This window comes from Nipponia nippon, unplaced genomic scaffold (genome assembly GCF_047370975.1).
Source record: "Nipponia nippon isolate SJK-2023a ecotype South Korea unplaced genomic scaffold, ASM4737097v1 scaffold_4, whole genome shotgun sequence".
NCBI lineage: Eukaryota > Metazoa > Chordata > Aves > Pelecaniformes > Threskiornithidae > Nipponia > Nipponia nippon.
The window spans coordinates 20,929,269-20,950,974 of NW_028262358.1; the positions used below are offsets into that span (position 1 = coordinate 20,929,269).

Consider the following 21,706-nt stretch of genomic DNA (forward strand, 5'->3'; position numbering starts at 1 on the left):
TGCAGGCCCCGCCCGGGGGCGCACGCGCGCTGAGAGCCCGGCCCGTTGCCAGCCTGAGGGGGTGGTCGGTGTTAAAGCGAGCTGCCGGTGCCGGAGCTCGGCTCGGCTGGGTTGGTTTGGAGCGGCTGGGGGTTGAAAGATGGCCGCTGTCCGGCGCAGCCGGGCGGGGAGGCGCCGTTAGCGCGGGTGTGGCGGCCTGCCCGCGGCGCCATGGACGGCTTCCTGGAGGAGGCGGTGAAGAGCCCTGCCGCGCAGGCGGGGAGCGCCCTGCTGCCGCCCCTGCACCTGCCCTGCCTGCCGCCGAACCTCTACCGACCGGGTAAGGGCGGGGCAGCCCGGCGGCGGGCGCGGCCCCCACGGCTGCCGCTCGTCCCCGCCTTCCCGCCGCGGCTCCCCGCGCCTCGCCATTCCCCCTCTCCCCCGTCCGGCCCTGAGGGAGGAAGGCCGCCCTCTGCCCCCGCTGTGCCCGCTGCCGGTGAGGCCGGCCTGCTCCTTCCCTTCGCGGTTCGCCGTCGCTCTCTCGCCGAGGGGGCAGTTGGTTCCCGGTGCCCTCAGTGCTGCTCCCGGCCCCGCTTCGCTGGGCGTGCGGGCGGCCCGCCTGCCTGGCAGCCTGCGGGGCGCTTGACGGTGGCGTGTGCGCTACTCGTACAGTAAGGGCTGGCTTGTGTCGGCAGCAGCGTGGCCAGCAGGGCCAGGCACGTGGGCACTGGTGAGGCCGCGCCTCGAGTACTGTGTTCAGTTTGGGGCCTCTCACTGCAAGAAGGACGTGGAGGGGCTGGAGCGTGTCCAGAGAAGGGCAATGAGGCTGGTGAAGGGTCTAGAGCACAAGTCTTGTGAGGAGCAGCTGAGGGAGCTGGGGTTGTTTAGCCTGGAGAAGAGGAGGCTGAGGGGAGACCTTATCGCTCTCTACAACTACCTGAAAGGAGGTTGTAGCAAGGTGGGGGTCGGTCTCTTCTCCCAAGTAACAAGCGATAGCACCAGAGGAAATGTCCTGAAGTTGCACCAGGGGAGGTTTAGATTGGATATTTGGAAAAATTTCTTCACTGAAAGTATTATCAAGCACTGGAACAGGCTGCCCAGGGAAGTGGTTGAGTCTCCATCCTTGGAGGTATTAGAAGATGTGTAGATGTGGTGCTTGAGGACATGGTTTAGTAGTGAACTTGGCAGTGCTATGTTAACCGTTGGTCCTGATGATCTAAAGGTTGTCTTTTTTTTTTTTTCCCCCAACCTAAATGGTTCTATGAGGTGACTGATAACAAAAGCATTGTGGGTGCAGGTGACCACAAAACCTCTAGAGAAGTTTTTTCAAAATAGCTTTGTAGTGAAACACTTCACATCAACTCTCACCATATTGGATGACTTCTAACTTGCATAGTAGCTCTTACCTACAGTAGCCAGGTCCTTGGTATATTTAATCTTGTGGTGTTCACTGTGGGTTTTATTTTCTTAGTACTCGGAACCTTTGAGGCTAGAAATAGGTGTGATACTAGAACTATAGGTAGGTTGGTTAGAGGTAACTTATAGAATGCACTGTAATAAAACTGCTTCAAGCCAGTGTTGGAGTTACTCCATTGCCTACAGCATCCAGGTAGGAGGTGGTTTGGTGAGCTCTGTATGGTCTTCGCAGAAGGCTCCTGTGGCTTGAGCGTTGTTGTAGGGGCAGGTTAGACTGTGGCATGCAACTAGTACATAGCCACGATTTTTAAATAAGTGTGAACACGAGGATTCAGTTTTGTGCTATAACAGGAATTGAACCATTGCCCTTGTAAAAAGGGTAAGTGGCCTTTTTCCAGTCTTGTGCTCAAAAGAGAATAATTCCCTATGTGTGGCTTTGTTTTTAGTGGGAATTGCTTAGCCTTTGGTACTGGAATGGCCTGTCTGTAGGTGTGCATGCAAATCTTCAGCACAGTGGGCTCACCAGCTTAGCTGATGATTAGTAAGGGAAGAGAGTGGTCCCCAAAATATAACAAAATGTAGTGTGAAGGTATGAAAGCAACATGGTCTTCTAATTCTGGTAGGGTAGTAATGTGTAATAATTGGCTCTTCACTGTTTCAAGTGGCTGCAGCTGTGTGCTGCTTGTGGAAAATGCCATTTCATCTTTTGCCATAGTCTTGCTTCCCTGCAGACTAGTAGATGTGTTTAACTTCAAAACCACATAGCTTAAGATCACGTTCTGTAGTGTCTGAGAAAGATAATGTGAGAGACCTACTGAAGTGGTAGGCACGTTGTCAGCTGAATAAGGGTTGTGACAGTTGTGGGCTTGGTTGATTTTTTTTGTTTGTTTGTTTAGCATCTTCCCATGAACACAAATTAAACTTCAAGAAGAGCAAGGAAGCATGTTTAAGTTACATTCAGGATGCCGTGCTACAGAAGCAGTGGAAAAGGGCTGCAGAGTTTCTGACCTTCTATATTGAGTCACTAGAGAAAGACTTTTCTACAGAATACATGGGTCCGTCAGAGGTAAGCCAGTGTCCCTTATCAGAGTTCTTTGGCAGTTGAAAAATACTTGCAAGAAGCACCTATAACACTTCAGGACCAACATTTGTCTTAACTAATCATAGGCTTGATTTTCTTTTTAATTTTTTAAAAAAAGTATCAGAGGTTGACCTGAAAAATTAGGCAACTTTTATAAACTAAACTAGTTTCTTAAAAAAAAAAAAAAAAGACATTGAAGCTTCCAAAAACAAATAAGCAACTATGCAGGTGCTGATGTAGAAACTCTTGGATGGCAGGCTGCAGAAAGTACACTAGACACCATCATTGGTAGTGCTCAAGGCAGCATGCTGACTCACCAGAAGTCTGCTTCTGCACAGGCATGCCTCTGCTGTGGGTTTAACCAATCTTGCTGGAGCTTTAATTCTGCTGATATCTCACTTTCAGGGGTGCTGAGAATCTGCAGTGCTGCCTGATGTTTTTTCCTGACAGAGTGCTCAGTGCTCCTGAAAAGTTCTCTGGGCTTGCAGGCTGGTTTTGTGGGGTTTTGTTGTTTGTTTGTTTGTTTGTTTTGTTAATTAAGTCTTCTAAAGTGGAAAAGCAGTAAATGTGTTTCCCACTGTCTTGCCATCAGTCAGAATCTGTTGGAAAGTTAGTGGCTTATTTAGGTCTTTACCAGCTCCTCCAGTACTTGCAAAGCTCCTTGCAGGTACTGAGATAGAAGCAGGAGGAGAGGGATTAGAGTCGTTAAATAAATGAAGTAGAGTGCTTGAATACGGCTAGCCTGCTGGAATAGTTGGTTACATTGTGTAGGCAGACCTTGAAAATAAGTGCATGTAGATGATAAGCTACATCTACTTGGAAATAGTCTTTATTACTAAGTTCAAAGAATTATGTATACCTTGTGTCTCAGTGGGAACCTATCAAAGGAAAACATAAGTTTTCAGTACCTTTGAAGCATCCTGTTTTCAGTAACAGGAGGTGAAACCTGACAAATGCAGTTTTCATAAGCTTTGCTGGAGTGCTGCATTTATAATGAGCAATGGTGAAGCACCCACTGAATAATTGTAAAAATCCTACTAGATGAATATGCAGGTAACTATAGCAGTAGACAACACTTAGTATTCATTTTGTACTTGTGATTCAAATGTATGTTTTGTTAATCTGTTACAGTAACTACAAGTTTGGTAAGACTGTATGTAATGGTGACTGTTCAATTTTTTTGTACTGAAGTTATTTTTTAATCTCGTTCTCTCCATTAATAGATAATTTGGAGAATAGGAACTGAAATTCTGTGCCATCATTCCCATAGCAGCATGAAAGAGTTCAACTCTTTCATAGAACAGATGAAAACTTTAGGAGTAAAAAGGTATTTGAAGGTAAGCACTTAATGCAGTCTTGATGATTGTTTACTCTTGAAGTGTATTACTGACAATAGTGTCAAAAAAGATAGTACATCTGAGTTACCAATTGCATGATAATTTCAGGGTTATTCTATACCTAACCGTATCTCATTTTGTCTACATATTTGATCTGATGTGTATCACCAGTCCTTAGAAGTGCCTAGATCCTTAAATTTTGTAGCTTCAGTTACATTCTTTTTCATGCATGCCCAGCAACATCTAATTATGTGTTAGCGCCCGCCAAGTTTTGTTTCCAGTCCTTAATTTGGCCACTGTGCTCCTGACTAAACAGTTACACTTAAATTTTGCCATTGTTATCCACTCACTTTTCAAGTAGCTAATCTGCATATGAAACAGTGGGCCCTACGTTGTGGACCCCTGTGTCACCCAGCTGTAGCTTTTTTCCTGTGGTAGTTCAATTAAACCTCTGTTGTTTTGGTTTCTTTGACTGTTTCTCACTTGTGAGAATGAAAGACAGAAGCATCATGTTGTATTTGGTCAAGGCCTTCAGCGGAAGCTCTATACAAGAGTTTACTAGAGCTAACTGAAGATTTAGACTTTTATCCAGTCCTAATCAGCATGATAGGGTGGTAGGACATCCCTCTTGCAGGTGTTCTGCAGTTGGGTAGCCAAATCAAAAATCACCAAATGTAACCCAAGTGGATTTCCTCAGGTCATTTCTGGGCCTTCTTAAATAGGTACAGCACTTGTTAACGACAACAGGTTTTTGAGACAACTGCTTCCTGCTGCCTTGATAAGTACCACTGAGTGTCTACCACCTGAAGGGTGGCTTTCTGCACCATAGATTTCAAGAGCTTCAGCCCTTTCCCTTCCCAGGGATACATCTTTGTGTATCAGATATGCTTTTGGTTACTAATGTTTCTCCAGCGTCTTCAGACAGAAAAAATTACTTAGGTTCTTGGCTCATCTCCCTGCCCTCAGTGACACTTGTATTGTCCCATTCTTGCATTTTTCTTCAAAATTCCTTGTAAAGATACTGTTTGTATGAAAGGATATGTATAAAAAGCTCTTCTAATTAAAATACTTGACTAACTATGTTTGCAATATTTTATATGCATGTCAGTAATGAGTCTGTCTTCTTTCCCTGCACATCTGTGTAGAACTTTGCTGTATTGCTGAGATTATTTATGATGTGAAATGCTGTGGTATGGACTGTTTGAATTGCAGGTTTGTTTAGAGCATGCCTTTCATCTCCTTTGTAATGGACTAATAGATGAAGCTTACCACAACCTGTCCCTGGCAGAAAGCTGGAGGTTTGGAGAACAAACAGCTATTCAGGATAAAGAAATGAAACTGATTCAGGCTTACAGGGGACTGTTGGACTACTACAGCTGGTCTAAGCAGAAGACCATCCTGTTAGAGCATGGTAAGTCCTAGTGTAAAAACAACACTAGGGTTGTATTGAGCCGTGAACTTCAGCTTGCTTGCTCGTGCAGACACCATGGTTTGCAATGACAGCTTTTCCATGCAGGCTGCTCTTCTGCCTTTATCTGCATGTGAAGGCACCAAAGGGAATTATTAGACTTCAAAATTTGATGTTATGGATAGTACATAATTCTATATCAGCAATAGAATCTTTAAGGTTGGAAAGGACCTCTGAGATCAAGTCCAACCATTAACCTAACTGCCAGGTCCACCTCTAAACCATGTCCCTAAGCACCACATCCACACGTTTTTTGAATGCTTCCAGGGACTGTGATTGCACCACTTCCTTGGGCAGCCTGTTCCAATGATGGTGGAGCTGAAATGGCACACTGACCTGCATTTTTCTGAAGTTTCCTGAAATGCTATTCTGAAACTTCCCCCCCCCAAATCATGTTTCTTATATCCAGCCAGCATCACCTAAAATAATGATCAAAGGAATGTATTCACTTATAGCAGTGACCTAATAGGTGCATAAGTGCTTGACAGCTGCTGGAATTTTGAGTGCTAGCAAAAGCCTCCTAAACTTGTGTTGGAATTTCAGTTTCTTTAAAGACATGTAAGTTGATACTTGTGTGTGGTGTCTAATTCTGTGTGTACCTGCTGGCTGTGTGTTATCAGTTACCTTGGATCTCTACTTGTTTCTGTGAAAACCAAGTATTGAACTTTGTGGTATTCTTTCATGTTTTGCTAGATCAGGATGGATTTGAAGACTTGTCTGTTGAACAGGAAATGCACAGTTGCTTTCGGAAGGCAGCAGTGAACTTGAAGGAGGTTATTAAAATACCTGGAGTCTGGGATCTCTTTGTGAAATGCTATGTGGATGTAAGGGCACGTTTTACAGATACCTTCCTTTTGTGTTTCCCTGTCTAATTTTTGTCTGTCTGCAGCTTTTTATATGTGTGTGGGTGACAACGAAGTATTTTAAAAGCAACGCATCTGTACATGTATCTTGCTGGCTTTGATTTAGAGCACAGTTTACTGCTGGTAGAACTGCAGAGCCTGCACAGGATACAAAAAGGACTTTACCTGTGCATTGCCAAGAAAAAGAAATAGACAAACAGCTTGCATATTTTGTTTTCATGGCACTAGTACAGAAATTGGAGCACAGCTGTTTTGTTTAAATTCCTGAAAGCAAGTTCTCTTTTTGGCTGAGCAGTGTTTTTCTGGATGCACTAAATGTTAGACACCAAACATGCAGTCCCTCTGTGTTTGGTTTTGTTTTTTTAAGTATCTGCTTAGAGTTTGTAACTAAGAAATTAAGTTAATCTTAAAATCTCTTTTGAAATTATTTACTACTTGTAAATGCTGATAAGCTCTGACTTCTCTAAGCAGATCTTACGGAGTTCTGCTTGCTGCTGACAGCTGCCAAGTTCTCAGAGTTCTCTCTTTAAGTACATGGCAGGCTGCTTCAATGTCTCTTGCCAGTGAGCAAGTGCTGGTAATTCTTTGACAATTAAATAAGTGTTAAAGGAATTTTCTCCTGTAGTGGCTTCTATGTGTGAATTTTTGTCTGTGATAAGAGTAGCCAGTAAAATGAAAATACACTAGTGTTAGTCTTATTTAATATGCTGCACTCTTAGATACAGACTGTGCTATTGGATAGTTCTGTGGCAGCCCAAAATTAGTAGTAAGAGTTTGATTGTTAATATGTGGCAAACTAATGAGAGACTTGACTTCTCTTAGTTGTTGGAGTTCTATGGAGACCATAACGAAGCCCGGCAAGTATTAAATGAATATGCCTACAACTCAAAGTTTCCTGCTAATCCCAATGCTCATGTTTACCTCTATCAGTTCCTGAAGAGACATGGTGAATCAAAGAAATCACTCATATCTGCACTGAAGGTATGTATTATATAGTAGATACAGCCTGTTGCCATTCATGTTGCATGTTGGTCTGACGATTTGGTTCAGTTGAACTCCTGTTACATTATTTACCCTGTTGTATTTGTGGAAAGGAGAGGGTTAGAGGAAAGGTAGTGGGAGTGATGCTAGTGGGTGGAGTGAACGGTATCCTTTACTGTCTTTGAATTCAAGCCTTTGTTTTGCCTTTAACTGACACACTGTGTAACTTTAAGTCAGTAAGCAAGCTCAGGAAACATGTTTACATGGTTCCAGAAGTCTGTATCAGCAGTCTTGTAGATAACATGCATTGATTTCTGTTACAGTTTGATCTTTACAATATTGAAGAAATTTTTAGATGCTTGCTCTTTCACATATTGATCCTGTCTAGCAATTAGTTTCTCTGCTTGTTTTCAATGAGCTGTGCATTTAAGCTAAAATAGAAGTTAATTTCTGCTGGCTGTTGGCAGACAAGGCCTTGCTGTATTAAGCTTTTGTATAGTTGCTCTTAAATTCCTGCTTTGCTTGCCCTTGCTCATTGATCTTGGTAGCTTCTTGCAAACAATGTCTTGCAGTCTGTTTTGCCACTTGATGGCACTAACGTGCTTTTGTTAGGGCAGGTGCTTTAAAACACAGCTTCATAAAGTTTAGACTTTTAAAGTGTAGCATATATGTATAAAATTCCATCTTCTCAGTGCTTTTTAGCAGTGGCTCTATACACTAGTCTCTTACAAAATAGTGACAAATCAAAGAACAAGTCTGATAGGTCCAGAAACCGTGGTCCAATGCACAGAGCGGTAGGCAGGGGAGCTAGAACTGGCCTAGGAAGGAAACGACGTTGCCCTCTAAAAAGAGGACACTGGGTATGGATTTGGGCTGCTCCTTGAGAATATTGTGTTTGTCACATGCAGTGTTTTTCAGCAGCCATCAAGGTATTTCATCCATTGTGTCACAGAGTAATGTCACAGATGTGCAAAATGGACCTAGATATTCATTCTTTATATCATGGCTGCAAGGTACCAAATTACTTAATTTTCCTAACTAAAACCCCCAAAACTCTGAAGCCTGTGCTTCTCTTGATCAGGTAGAAGTCTTCAAAAGTTTTCACATTACAATAATGTATCTGTTTTTTTTGGGTTTGTTTTTATTTTTTTTTCAGATCTTGCATGATATTGTTCCTTCTCATGAACTAATGATAGATTTTAACACAATGCTTCAAAAATCAAGTAAGTCTTTAAGTATCTTTGCTCTTTTTCTTTATGTCAATCTAGAATAATATTCTGAAATTATTCTGCAGCTTTCTTTCTGCTTTTCAAAGTAGTTATGTTTGTTAAGGGGAAAAAAAGCGCAAACCCAACTTTCTGATCACAGGAAGGAACCTTTAAGTTGGATGTGTGAGCAGGCATTTACAAACTTCTGTAAACACATGCCATTCTCATTTTAAAGGCTGATGAAAGCAAACTGTTATAAGGCACAGCAAGGACCTCGAAAGTAACTCTTAAAATTGTTTTTTGAGATACCTTACTCTGAATGCAAAGGTCTCTATTCCCTTTTTGGGGTTTCTGCTTTTTTTTTTTTTCTTCTGGAGGAATTGAGATGGATCTATGCCTTAGTTCATTGTTATTGATCAAAGAACAAAATCTTCCTCTTCTTCAAGGGAGTTTTATCTTCAAGCTGGTAGAAAAGTCTTCTAATCTGGAGACTGTTTTTCCATGCTGATCAATTGTATTGCAAGCTGTGTGTCTTCTTGCGACCTGGTATGTTCCAGCAAGTCAGCAGAGTGGTGAAACGTCCTTGAATCAAGATTGTTCTCTCTTCTGCTGCTTTCCCTCTTTGTGAGGGGGGGAAAAAACAACCTCCTGGCTGAAACCTTGCCCTTTTCTGTTCATGCGTGACACATTTGATAACTTTGTAGCTATTAAGGACCAACTGATTTTTTTAAAGAAATTTATACTGATAAACATAATTTTTCTTGCGTTTATCTGCTGTGATAAGTCAAGTGTTGTTTAAGAACTCTGCTGCTACAGAACTGCTGATGTGAAATGTCTGGTTTATTCGTCAGGCCCAGATTTCATTTTGGGTTTTTTTGGTGGCGTCTCAGGATTTGAAGTGCTCAGAGGCACTGTGTTCCCTTCCCATGGGAAGAACATGTTGAACAGTGGTGCCCATTGGAAGCACAGATTAGTGAGCTTTGGAAGCAGCAAGTATTGTAAGCAAGGCAGTGTGGGATAAGTGAGCAGTCTTGTGTGCCTCTTGAGTCAGCAGTTTGTGAGCAGGATGGGAGTAGGGACAGGTATGATTTCTGCTCTAGAGCCAGGAAGTATTCCTTAACTTTTTATCTCCTGGAAGAGGCAGAAGGCAATGGGGGGAACCCTCAGTAATAGCGAAAGTAGCGGTGTTTGGGGAGGCAGGGTGGAGAACTGTATTTCATTTGTTGCTTACTGATGAGTTCAGCCCGATCTAAGTAATTCATTAATCAGCCTAATCTTTTTCCAGAGAAAAGAAAAAGACGTCGACTGGGGCTAGAAGTTATTTTTGCAGTCTTGGATTATGCTGGTTGGAAGGAAAATGTAAAAGCATGGAGCTGTTTGGCAAGACAGGTGAAACAAATTGTAATGTGAGTATCTCATACAATGTGCTAAAAACAAATATGTCAAGTCTCCACCTTCGAGCAATTGACAAAGTGGCACTGTGTAGCCTTTGTCTTCTGTGCTGGTGAAAGGAATTGTCGTCTGGCCTACCCTGAGTTCTGTGGCAGTGCTTGGCTGCAGTGTGCTTTCATTGGGAGGAAAGAAGAAATTATTACTGAAGGGAATTCCAAATTCCCAGTATCATCATCACCTGAAAAAAGTTGTGGGTTGTTTTTTTTTTTTTACTGAGTTACGTGCTTATGCAGAAGGAGTTATTCAGATGTTCAGGTAGCATTTGCTGCCCATCGCTAATCTCCCTCTTTTGGGGGGGGTGGGTGGGAAAAACCAAGTTGTTGAGTCTTCTGCTCTGTTACTACGTGTGCATTATTTGAAGCTGGCTTGAGAATTGCTGGGCTGCAATAGGGGCGTGACTGGTACTGTACAGACTGGTGTGTTGTGTGACGGCTGTAGCTGTTATAGAATGCAGCCAGTGTGTCCTTAAAAGCTGAGCCAACATGCCTGGGGATTGATGTGTCGTTGCCAACACTGACAGATATGGCCTCTGATTTCAGAAGGAGCCATCTCAGGCAATCTGTGCCCAGAAGGTCTCTAATGTCTAGACTTTATTTCACCCAACAAACAGGGTGTTGTGCTTCTTAAGCCCTACGTATTTACAGTAAATTAATTCAGTACTTAATTTGACCCATTTTGCTGTTTCATTCCCACCTCCACCTACACAGCATCTGCTGTTAAGGTCCAGAAGCTAGTGGATTAAAGCTAGGAGTGTTGTTGCATAGAGTTAGTAAAAATGGTATGATATTCTAACTTTGTCTGCATTTTTGTATTTGAAGACACAACTTCAGAGTATCTTGAAATATACTGGGCATCTTGGGTTTTTTATGGGAATATCACTTCCCTGTTGTAGGTAGTTTCTATTTCTGAAATGCTTGGTTTAAGGTTTTTATTGCATAACAGTTATTGGGATGAGTATGTGTAGAGTAACACAAACCTTTTCTAAAAACAAACCCCTTCATACTACTAATTTGTTGACAAACTTGAAGAAACTTTCTTATTACTATTGACAAACTGGCTCACAAGTCAAAGGCTTGCTTCATTTCACACCGTAACTTGTGTTATTGCCAAGTCTAAATAAGACTGCTAGAGTTCACCTCCTGCCTCACTAGTGTTGCCAGGAATTTAAAAAAAAAGGTTATTTCTGTTTAGATTAGTGTTTCAATCTGTGGTGTAAGGTCAGTGTGTCTAGCGATTTATGAGACTTGTGGTAAGCTGATTATAAAATTCACTGCCTCCTAATCATCTTTTCACCCCAGTTCAAGCTTTTCTGTAACTTGTTTTACCTTTTTCCAGCTCTGAGAAGCATCTTGACTGGATCAAGCAAGAGTGGAACTCCAGAAAGGACTGGTGGCCGGCCTTCCATTTTAGCCGTTACTTGGCAAAAACGAATTGGCAGGAAAATGAAAGCCTTTCATATGAAAAAGCTCTGGTGGCTGGAATCTTACTGGGAAAGGGTAATACTAAATGTTCTTTCCTTTTCACTACATAGAACAGAAATAATGTCTAGTTCTAGCCCTAATGAGATGGGATGCAGCTGATCTACTCGCTGGAAGAAATGCGGTTTCTTTCTTCTAGTTAAGATTGTTGTCTTTGAAGCTGAATATGAAAAAAAGAAGTTTAAATTGGTTTGATATTTGACAGTGAGGCATATTTTGCATAACTGCTCTTATCCTGGTTTAGAGTTCTGTTTTATCTGGCCTTGTTGAGCAGTGAAAATACTATTTATCTTGTTTAATCTTCAAACCACAATTTCAAAAATGCACAACATGCTTCTGAGTGAATGTTGTGAGGACTGCAGAGTTTGCTTGCTGGATGCCAGTCTAGGCAGTGTCTCAGCAAATACAGGATATCAGCTGGTCCTTAAGGACCATGGGGGTGTTGTAATGCAGGAAAGAGGAGGAAAGGTGGGTCTTGAGTACAAACCATCAGCAGTTTGATAAGAAGGTGAAGATCATGACCTCTTTAGTAGTGTTCTTTGAAGTGCTGCCAAAACCAAGTAGAGTATCAGGCCAAGAAGCAGCTGCTAAATTGAGAACGAGAATATGGCATGGAGACGGTGGCTCGTATACTGGTTTGGGCTTTTGATTGATAGGCAACTTGTTCACTGTCAGCTTTTATATACCTTTATCTTCTGGACTTCATAAAATGATTTCTCATATTGAATGTCTTTTTTTTTTTGCTTTCAGTAATATGTTATCAAATGTCTCCCAGCTTTTATTTCCAGATGGCTAATAAAATTGTTCCAGCTCTAATTTTCTTTAATGAAGTTTCTGTGTTTATTGGTGTCAGTATGAACCTCTATTTTCCTTATCCAACACAATAAGTTAATGTATGAAATCAATGCGTCTTTAGATTCTTGAAGTTTTACTTTCTAATCTATCTGAAAATTAAAAACAAGAGAAAAAACATTTTGCAAGGCACAGCATGCAGTTAAATACATGTAGAGTGTTTTATGGGTCAAATGATAGATTATTTAATGTTGCAGTTTTCTCTAATGTGCATGCCTTGGATTATTACCTTTCATTACTGAAAACTTTCTTAGATGTTTGCATGTCATTTAAACAGTGAAAGCATTTTGTATTTGCTTATGTCATGGTATAACTTAAAAATGCTTTTTCTTTTTTTTTTTTGCTTAGATTGCAAGTACTTTAAATATGTATCACACCAAGGCTGCAAAGCTCAGGTGAAAAGGTTTCGGATACTGAAGAAATTTGTGAATAAGCACAATCCTGCCTACCTGAGAATATCTGGTCTTTCAGATTCCTCCGTACAACCTTGATTAGAAGGCACCCTTAAGGTTCTTGCTGGATTTTTTTCCTCTCTGTGAAACTGACTTCTGTATTGGTGCTATTCTAAAACATCTAGGCAGACCCTATTGACTCAGTACTAGATTCTTTATATATTTCTGTAAAAATGCTTTGGTTTGTATTTATTTTATAATAAAATGAATATAAATCAACTGATAAGGTTGAGGAATTTCTTTAATATTAGTCCCATATTTCTGTGTGAAATGCAAACAGCATTGATTTCAAATACATCTTGAAAAATGTTTAGTATTCTGTTGTGGAATTTCTGTATCATTAGTGTTGTAGGGTTGATCCTTCTTACGTTTAGGTGCATAGATGGTGATTTAAATGACTGCTGGAATGTAGTTCAAAATCCATTCAGGACTAGCAGTGGCATTCATAATAGGTGTAGTGTCTTAACCTAGGAACGGTACATGATGTAGTGTGAAAATGCGTTTTCAACCTGTAAAGGTTACATAGCTTGCTGCTTATAACTGATCATTTCCTGAAATATATGGAAAATGGAGAGGCATTTGTCACACTTCTTGCATTGTATATTGAGAAGAATTATAGGTTGTGAAGATCTACTGCAGCTTGTTCAAATAGGTGATGCACCTCGACATATCCAAAGGCAGTTTTCCCATGTGTCATGCTTAGGGGTTGTGTGTCCAGTTCAGGGATTGTTTTCACGTCATTGCTAGGAGAGAGGGAAAGGTTGCTGTAGCTGCATGGCTACAGAGGAAAGCTAGTGTTACAGTGCTTTGAAAGAGCCAAGGCACAGAACTACCGAAAACTTCTCTGCCTGGTGGAAGAGACTTTCTAGAATCTTTTTGCAGTCTTGCCTGCGAGTTGAAATATGCACTGTTGCTGTGTTTGCAAAGCAAATGTTAATGTGTTGTCACAAACTAGCATTCCAGTTTGCTTGAAAACGACAACAAAATCGTTTCCAAATACTACTTCTGTTTTAATGACAGGTCTGTAGAACTCTGGTGGATGAACTGCTTGAAGTAACTCTGGGAATGAAATAAAGATATCTGTAATAGCATAGTAGTACATGGATAAGTACAGCTGTGCTTTCAAAAGTTGAGTGTTTATCTGGGATTTTGGTCTGGGTTAATATGGGTCTTGTGATATTTGCCTTAAGACAACGTGTCTTAAATATTGAGTTACTTGCCATAACTGTATGTTCTATCAAAAAAAGAAGCAATTATCTGTCATTCCAGACCCGTGTGCTAGTTTAGTTCTGACTCCCTAAGAATGCTGCTGCCTCGTTCTGTAATAGTCTAGTTTTTTGTTGGAGGTCTTCAACTGAGTTTTGACTGTTTGAATTTAGATTGTGCAGTTTCAGAACAGTCTTCCCCTGCATCCCTCCTGTAATGTGTCCCATACCGCTGGGAAGCACCTTAGTCCGAAAGGTGATCCAAAATGTTGCTACCAATGACTCATCTTGATGGATTTCATGCCTGGACAATGGGGCTAAAGCTGTTCTGGGACAGCCCTGGGAGGCAACCAGGCAGGGTGTCCCTTCCCTGGAGTCCTTAATTTGGCTTCACTGTGCCCCTCTGCTTCTCTGGACTTGCAAAGATGGGTCTTTGATGGGCTGGTGACTCTCCTGTGATGGGCCTGGGAGCATCCCAGCAGGGTATAATTTGGGCTTCCCCTTCCGTTGTCTCTCTGTGTTCCTTTGTGGGTGTGCAGAGGAACTTTTATCATATAACCTAACACAGAATTGTATAAAAATTGAATGCTAGAGCCCCTGCTGCTTGTGGAGAGCTCCCATATAATTTTCCTTCTCTCCCCTTAGCTGCCTGTGGGAGATGTGTATGCCTTGCAGCAGCTGAGAAACCATCTCTTTATTGAGGAAGAAATTTGAAACCAAGCAGCAGAGATTGGGGTGGAGGCAAGAAGAATGCGGTAAGGAGAATGAGAGGACAAAGAGGAGTTTGATGTCTTTGAGAAAAATCTGTTGTGCTCGCAGCTTTCTCCTATGACCTCTGGAAGCAGGATCGCTGCCAGGGATCATGTTCTCTCCTGGTGCTAGGACTACCATGCAGCAGTCAGCCAGCAGAAGAGCAGCACAGTCCCAGCTTTCACAGAACTATCTCAAGCATTGCTCTTTCATGTCCTGCAAGAAACTTGCGATTTCCTGATGCCATAGTACTTACACCTGAGGCAAACCTGCAAATCGCAAGTTCTGAGTGGAATTTCCTGTGTAAGTTATTGAGCGCATACTGTGTTTTCAAGCTTGTGTTGTACTTTGAATATGGTAACTCCTAGTGGATGAATATTCTGCTTTGGCTCTAAATTCTGTGGTCTAGGTTTGGTTTTTTTATGACCTGACATCTTCATCCTGTGTGCAAAACTTCTGTGAGGCCGAAAAAAAAAAAAAAGGCTGCCCACTGCAAGGAGTCCTTGGGTAATGGGAGCAGTTAGGCTTGGTGGGAGGTTATGTGTTCTGTCCTTGTCCTGTCCAAACATGAGTAAAGCTATTCTAGCTTTTCTACCCTCATTAGGGAGCAGCAAGGAGCGGTCTTGCCTCCTGGTCTGAAGTATCCAATAACTAGGAAGTGCAGTTCCACACACGGGTAAATATTCTGAGTTTTTGTCTGCAAGTGGCATGCCTTTAGGAAAGGGAGAGAGGCGCTTAAGTTCTCTTAATGGTGGATAATGTTAGTTACCCCAAAGAGCTCAGTAATGCTAAAGGAATTAAAAGCATATGGAACTTGTAGGCTGTAGTTACAAATGAAGAGTATGCAAATATTGTCGCTTATCCTTGCTGTTTGTTACGGTTTCAAAATAAGACAATTGCCAGGGGACACCAAAGTAATGCCTTAATTTCAGTGATTGTCTGCAATGTACAAGAGCAATAACTGAGATAAACTGATACTTCCACAGATTTAAATACTTGGATTTAGAATGCTTTATCTCATGACGGGGCTGATTCTTGATTGGCGTGTTTCCAGTTCACTGAAGTCTAAGCAGATGGGATCATTGGCAGGCTGCTGGACAGTCAAGGTGTGACAAGTTAGAACCACAGCAAAACAGGTGAAGTTTAAAAACCCGGAGGTTCTTTAAAACAACTGTTTCCCAATAAAGATTCTGAGGAGATCCATAATCACAGAGCATTCTTCGCTGTCACGTTACACCGGTTGTACTGAGAAGCTAGGACTGGGAGTTTTGTTTTCCCCCTGAGCCATATACAGATAGATCCTGGGAGTAAATGGTGACATGGGGAGAGGTGAAAGGGTTTTGGATGAGTGGACGTGTCCCTATACATGAGATTTTCCCTGCAGCTTGCTTTTCCCCACTCTCTGCCTATGTCCTATGGTAGTAAAGCAGTAAGTAAGAAGCTGCTAGAAATAGCACAAAGGATACCTGTGCATTGGCTGTAATAATTTCTCCTAGGATTTGTGGGGAGGAGAGAGATCTAATTGCTTTTTTTAATTGCTTGGTTCCTCACTGATGTTTCAGAAGCAATAAAACAGATCACAAAGCCTTGTTCTCTAGTAAGCTTTCCTGTATGGAAATGTCTAGTGAGTGGGTGCATGCTAAAGCCTCTTCCTAACAGCATCAGACTGGCTGATCACTCCTGCAGCTGCAAGGTGAAGCATGACTTATTCCTCTTTGTTGGATCACTTAGGCTTTTGGTGTGCTGCTGATCTTGAACTTGTGCTTCGTGATGCATACAGCACAGGGGTGATGTGTGCTCTGAGTGGATTTGTTGCCTTTTCGAGTAGCAATGTGTACGTGAAAGGAAAATGTTTCTTTTGGTGAAGTGATGAAGGAGCTTGGCTGTGATCAAAGCACTCTTGGTTGTCTTATGTTAACTCTGCTTATAACTTCCTGCGGAGTTAGGGAAGTGTCATTCTTAGAAATGCAGGCTGAGTACAATGTGTACAAACACAATACACCTGCACACACAGCTGGGGCTGTATTTCACTAACTGGAGGGAGTGCTCACACATTCTTCACCAGAGGGGAAAGTGGGCAAAAATCTCATGCATCTTTAAATCAGTTTAATGTCAGCTAGGATCAAATCCACTAAAAATCAAATAGCTTAAGTACAGGGTTACCACAGAATATCACAGTTGACTTCAGGTTGTGCTGGTGCCTGAAATGTATGTGTTTTCCTTCACTCTTTCTGAATTTCTTCTCATTTTAACCCTGAATGTATACCAGGATTTGTGGGTAACAGCAATATATCTGTAAAACTTTTTGTCCTGAAATTGCTTGTACCTATGGTTAACTGCTGTCTTCATTGGGTTGTATTTTATGACCCCTGTTCAGTCTTTATGAAACCAGACCTAAGTTTGGTGCGTTTTAAAAGCTGAGTAAAATGGTAGTTAGCAATTGAGAATTATTCACTTGTGTTTTGTAAATGAGGAGAGATTATCAGGTTCTGCATATAGGTATCGTATTTCATATTATGTTAATCATATTTCTTGGTGAAGGATTTCTCAGCCAATTTAAACTAAGATGTAGGGATTAGATTTGTGAGTGCTTCTAGGGGCATGAGAAATGTCCAGAGGGGAGGGTTCAGCTATGTGACGTGTGAAATACCAAAGAGGCAGCCCAGAGGGTTTCTCTCCTGCCAAGTAGTAAACTTCAGAGAGAGAAAAAGGGAGAGAGAATGTAAGCAAACTTGAGTGAATGCTGAGCTCTGGCTGGCGATTCACGAAACAGAGAGGATGAACGAACCACACCAGGATGTCTATACATTTGACCTCAAGAAACCTACACTGAAGGAAGTGAATGTTTGGCCAGGCACTGGAAGGAGCAGCAGCAGCTCTGGAGTTTCTTTTTCTTGCCCACATGTCTTTCGTTGCCTCTCCTTGTTGTGCCTGCTGGGCAGTCTGCTGGGGCATCCTCAGTGTCTGGATTATGGGCCACCTTTCCAGCCCCCTTTTCATTTGGAGTTCTGCTCTGCCTATGAAACTTTTGGCTGCTGTGACCAGGAGAGAGACAACAGCATTGCAGCAAAATACTGGGACATCATGGATTATATTGATCCCCAGGGGCGTAAGATGTGTGGAACGTATATCAAAGATATCCTATGTCAGGTAGGGCAGAACATAGTATTTGTATCCTACGCTTCGGGATGACTTGGGGGTCAGTTGTGGTTCTGATAGCCTCTTATAGCTAGCTGTGTTGCTGTGAAAAGAAGTGTGGGAGCAGGGGAAAAGTGGGCTGACGGAGTAATGATACCTAATCCTCAGCATGCATTTTGTAAAGTGCTTTGTGTAAGGTGCATCGCTTTGTGGTATCTGGCAATATATGACATTTGCTAGCAATAATGATTTATGAAAGCATTGCCCAACTCAGATTATGATGCGAATCCTGCTGTGCTGCTAATTTTTTCATAACAAAGGGGAGAGTTACAGATCAATACTCATTTTTTGCTTGCAGCTACTAGGTGCTGGATTACAAATTCTACAGGATCAAATGATATGGGAATTATCAGGCAAAGTGTTTGGGTCCCTGGACCCCATGAAGGATGTTTTGATCCTGTTCCTGCTGAGGATACTCCAAACGGTGCAGTTGTTAAAGCAGAACAAATTTAATAGGCAGTGGTTTCACACAGCTGCTGCAAGGTCCTGAGGCTTCAGTCACTGCATTTTCATCCATGCTGCCTCCCCACTGTCCACCTGGCTCACAGAAACAGGCATTGTGCAGTGAGAAAAACCAAAGGCACTGTTCTTCTGAGCTCCCCTGCCTCCCTGTAATTAAAGGGCAGAACTGACCTCCCTTTTCAACAACCATTAGTCATGCAGAGTTGGACTTACTGCATGCCAAAACACAAAGCAGCCAAAAGAACGTATAAAATGCTTCTGCTTAACATTTCCTTAGCCCTAAAATGTTATCTGTGTACAAAAATGTTTCCATTCGTTTTGGATGCTGGCAGGATTCTGGCATCTGCTTGGCATTGGGGGGAACACCCTTTCAGCACTAGGGCTGAAAAAAGTAGCATCAGTGTTGTTTGTCATTTTACAGCTGTTAAACCAGAAAAAGATGTGTTACAGGTCCTAGCAGAACCACCAATGTTGGTGTTATGAAGACTTTCTACATGTTGCAGGTAGAAAAACCACTATAAAAATGTGTCTTATTGCCTCTTTGCTCATTCTGTGGAGCATAATTTAATTTTGCATTTGTTGTAAGTGTATTTTGTAGCAAAAAAAAACAAACCGTTGAAGATTATTTTGAAATTGAGTAGTCTGATTATTTTGTGTAAGATGGTACCTTGTAGGCAACAAGCTAAACACTTAGGCCTTTAAGAGACAGTTAATCAAGATGTTTTGAGGAGGTTTCACGTGCATTGCCAGCTTCGCAAAAGAAGACTCAAGGCCCCTATTTTGTGTACCATTCTTGCAGTGATCAACAATGATTAGTTGAGGAACTTCTAATCAGGGACTGACCCTGAGTATCCTGGAGATATGTAACCTATGTGTACTTCATTAATGTGTTTACATTTAGCTTTGAATAGTCAGTAGAAAAGGCAGATAACTGAACTACCCTCATTATAATACTAAAAATCACACCTACTGCTGTGAGACCCTAGCCTGAATGAGAAGACCGCCACCCTTTGAGCATGCGTAATAAAAATGATGCTGCCTTTGTATAGTATAAAAGAACTGTACGCGATCAAGATGGTGTGCTTGATTTGTGGGAAGCCACTGAGCACCCAGGATTGCACAAACCTGAAATAAATAAGCAATGTCTCTCCTGAGTGTGTGACAATTGGCTTATTGCATACATAATGGATCTGCTTTTTGGACAACAAAACCACCCTATATATTTTGTTACAGATTTTCAAAGTAATAAGCTATTACTGTTTTCATGTCTTTCTAGGGTAAGAGGGCTGTTAAATCTTTGGGGAGGAGCTTGTGATTGTGTTATGTGTTGCTCCTCCTGTTCAAGCTGGTGATAACCATGGAAATAAGGTTGGGTTCTCCGGCAAATATTATTTGACTGTTGAATTAGTGGAGGAGCAAAGATCTACCAAATGGCTTTGCTTTAGTGATGTCGCTTTGCTGGATCAAATTCTTACTGATGATCTCATGTGGAAGGGATGGAAAATGATGACATCTCCATTCTACCACCTCCACAGTATCCTGATAATTTGTAGTCACTGCCCATGAAATGTTGATGTGCTTAGTGCCACTTCAAATACAAAAAACCAGATGCATATATGTGGTCAGGATGTAATTGTGCCAAGTGCTTATTTCTGCTGTGTACAGCAGGACTTAAGATAAACTGTTGCCAGTAACAAGTGCTTTTATGGATATTTGTATGGAACTGGGGACACAAAGATTAGACTCAGGAGCAATGGTAGACAATATAATATTGTAGCTTTTGTCTCTTGAACAAAACAGATTTCAAGACAGAAGTGTAGGTGCTTATTGCTAAACCTGAATTATTAGTAGCTGCTCTACTTTAGCAAAACCAGTGTTATTTTACATCTTTGGGTGAGATCAGAGCAGTAGCGATGTGTTGTAACAAAGCAACTCATTTGTCAGGTGTTCCTTCAGTGCCCAAACCAGCAGACAGTAAAAAACAGACAATTTTTTTTCCCTAGCCTTCCTGGTGTGGTAATGAGTGGTGTACTGAGCGTTACACAGAAGAAGCTGGTTTTGGTGACTGCAGCAGTCTCACTGGTCCCACAGAGCCGAAGAAGGATGCCATGGAGTGCACCTTACCTTGGCAGTGGAACCATGTGTTTCTTAACAGATAGAAGATGATGAGAAGGGGTTGTGTTCTGGATCATGGATTTCCTGCTGTCACTCTAAGCCAGATATGTTTCTCTTGAAAACTAACAGGTTAGAAGAGGCATCTAAAGTAATCTGGCTCTGCTGGTAGACCTGCTTCAGTTTGCATCTGGCAAGATCTGGGTCTATTTTTGCTAGCTACACTTGTTCTAAGCATTTGTAGGTTGAGAGTCTGACACTCAGCTGAGTTCTTCTAGGATTTAGCCTAAAAACTGAATAGGAAACTCTGAAAACTGCCTGTAATGTTCTTAAGGAGGTGTTGTGCGAGTTGCATGGCTATACAAATTCCCTGGATGCAAACCTTGTCACAGGCGCTAGAACAGCTGTTTGGCTGCTGGCTGAGAGGGTGTTTCTCTCTTCAGAAAGCTGCTACAGGAGTGGCTTAGAAAACCAAAAAGGCCAATTAAACCTTGTTCAAGCTAATTGAAAGCTGTGATATTAGTGTGAGACAGGAGCTAGTGCAGGGAAAGCAACATACTTTTTAAGCCAATTTTAATCTGAGGCCTGACTTGATTGCTGAATGCACTCTCTTTTTGCAGAGAAACTATTACAACACAGCAAAGAAGTATCAACTTGATCTTAGCAGCTTCTGCTTCTTCCGCTCTATAGAACAGTGGGATTAATTGTGTTTTCATGCACGCTTGAGTGAAGTGAGACAACCAACAGTGACTGCAAGGCCACCTAATCCTGGGAGGTTTTGTAGATCCTGAGGAACGTCCTCCGTCTCATGTCCTGCTGGGCCTGTGTGCTGCAGGCCTTGTTTACCAGGCAAACAGTGTGTGGGAAGCCCAAATGCTGGAAAAGCATGGCAGCTGCTCAGGGGCTGCATTTATTTAGGCGGATGAACTGTAGGGGACCCTTCTGTGGCAGAACACAGCTGATACAACTCGGAGGCAGTGAGAATATGCGTTGTTTCAGAGGAAGCTGTTTTTTTTCTTCTTTCTCTTCTCAGATTGCTGGTTTGGGAGCTGGACTCTTCCCACTTATTGAGAGAAATTAAAAATGTTTTCAAAGGTGTTAATAAAGTAATCACTTCAGAACAGAATTGAGAGGAGCTTTAGACTGCAAGCGACTTGTGCACAACGGAGTGGTGAGCCAGCTGCAGCCACACGTTAGTGAGAATGAAGGAGCTTCCCAGGACTGAAAATGCAGCACAGGTTAGGCTCTGTCTGCTCTCCCCCACCTTTTCTTGGTGACACCTTATCAAGTTGTCACCTCTCCTTGTCTCCTAGTCACTTGAGAGCAGCACTATATTTTGTGAAAGCTATGATACAACTAGAAACTCAACATATTCAGAGATATGCGAGTGTATACTGGTGAAAGTGGAGAGG

At 42.0% G+C, this 21,706-nt stretch overlaps 2 protein-coding genes across 8 annotated transcripts in view; both read left to right on the plus strand.

Annotated features, from left to right (window-relative positions):
- Positions 1–14,551, plus strand: TAF1A (TATA-box binding protein associated factor, RNA polymerase I subunit A). Of its 3 annotated transcripts, none has more exons than XM_087775044.1 (11): positions 1–319; positions 2,292–2,461; positions 3,700–3,813; positions 5,026–5,224; positions 5,975–6,105; positions 6,967–7,125; positions 8,282–8,348; positions 9,619–9,739; positions 11,121–11,281; positions 12,464–12,624; positions 14,418–14,551. In XM_087775044.1, the coding sequence occupies exons 1-10, from the start codon at positions 211–213 to the stop codon at positions 12,604–12,606; spliced, it is 1,374 nt and encodes a 457-aa protein (XP_087631170.1). In that variant the 5' UTR covers positions 1–210; the 3' UTR covers positions 12,607–12,624; positions 14,418–14,551. The 3 variants fall into 3 exon arrangements, with proteins under 3 accessions (XP_087631170.1, XP_087631171.1, XP_087631169.1); XM_087775045.1 differs by lacking the exon at positions 14,418–14,551 and adding an exon at positions 13,588–13,604; XM_087775043.1 differs by lacking the exon at positions 14,418–14,551 and having other exon boundaries at positions 12,464–12,787.
- HHIPL2 (HHIP like 2) overlaps positions 14,491–21,706 on the plus strand; it is a 21,143-nt gene continuing 13,927 nt past the window's right edge. The window contains exons 1-2 of one of the 5 annotated variants that reach the window (XM_087775041.1): positions 14,491–14,527; positions 21,328–21,532. In XM_087775041.1, the coding sequence (XP_087631167.1) occupies positions 21,497–21,532 (36 nt within the window). In that variant the 5' untranslated portion in view covers positions 14,491–14,527; positions 21,328–21,496. Of the gene's footprint in view, positions 14,528–14,689; positions 14,826–15,683; positions 17,673–21,327; positions 21,533–21,706 lie in introns of those variants that run through there. The other 4 variants (XM_087775040.1, XM_087775039.1, XM_087775042.1 and 1 more) reach the window with 4 other exon arrangements.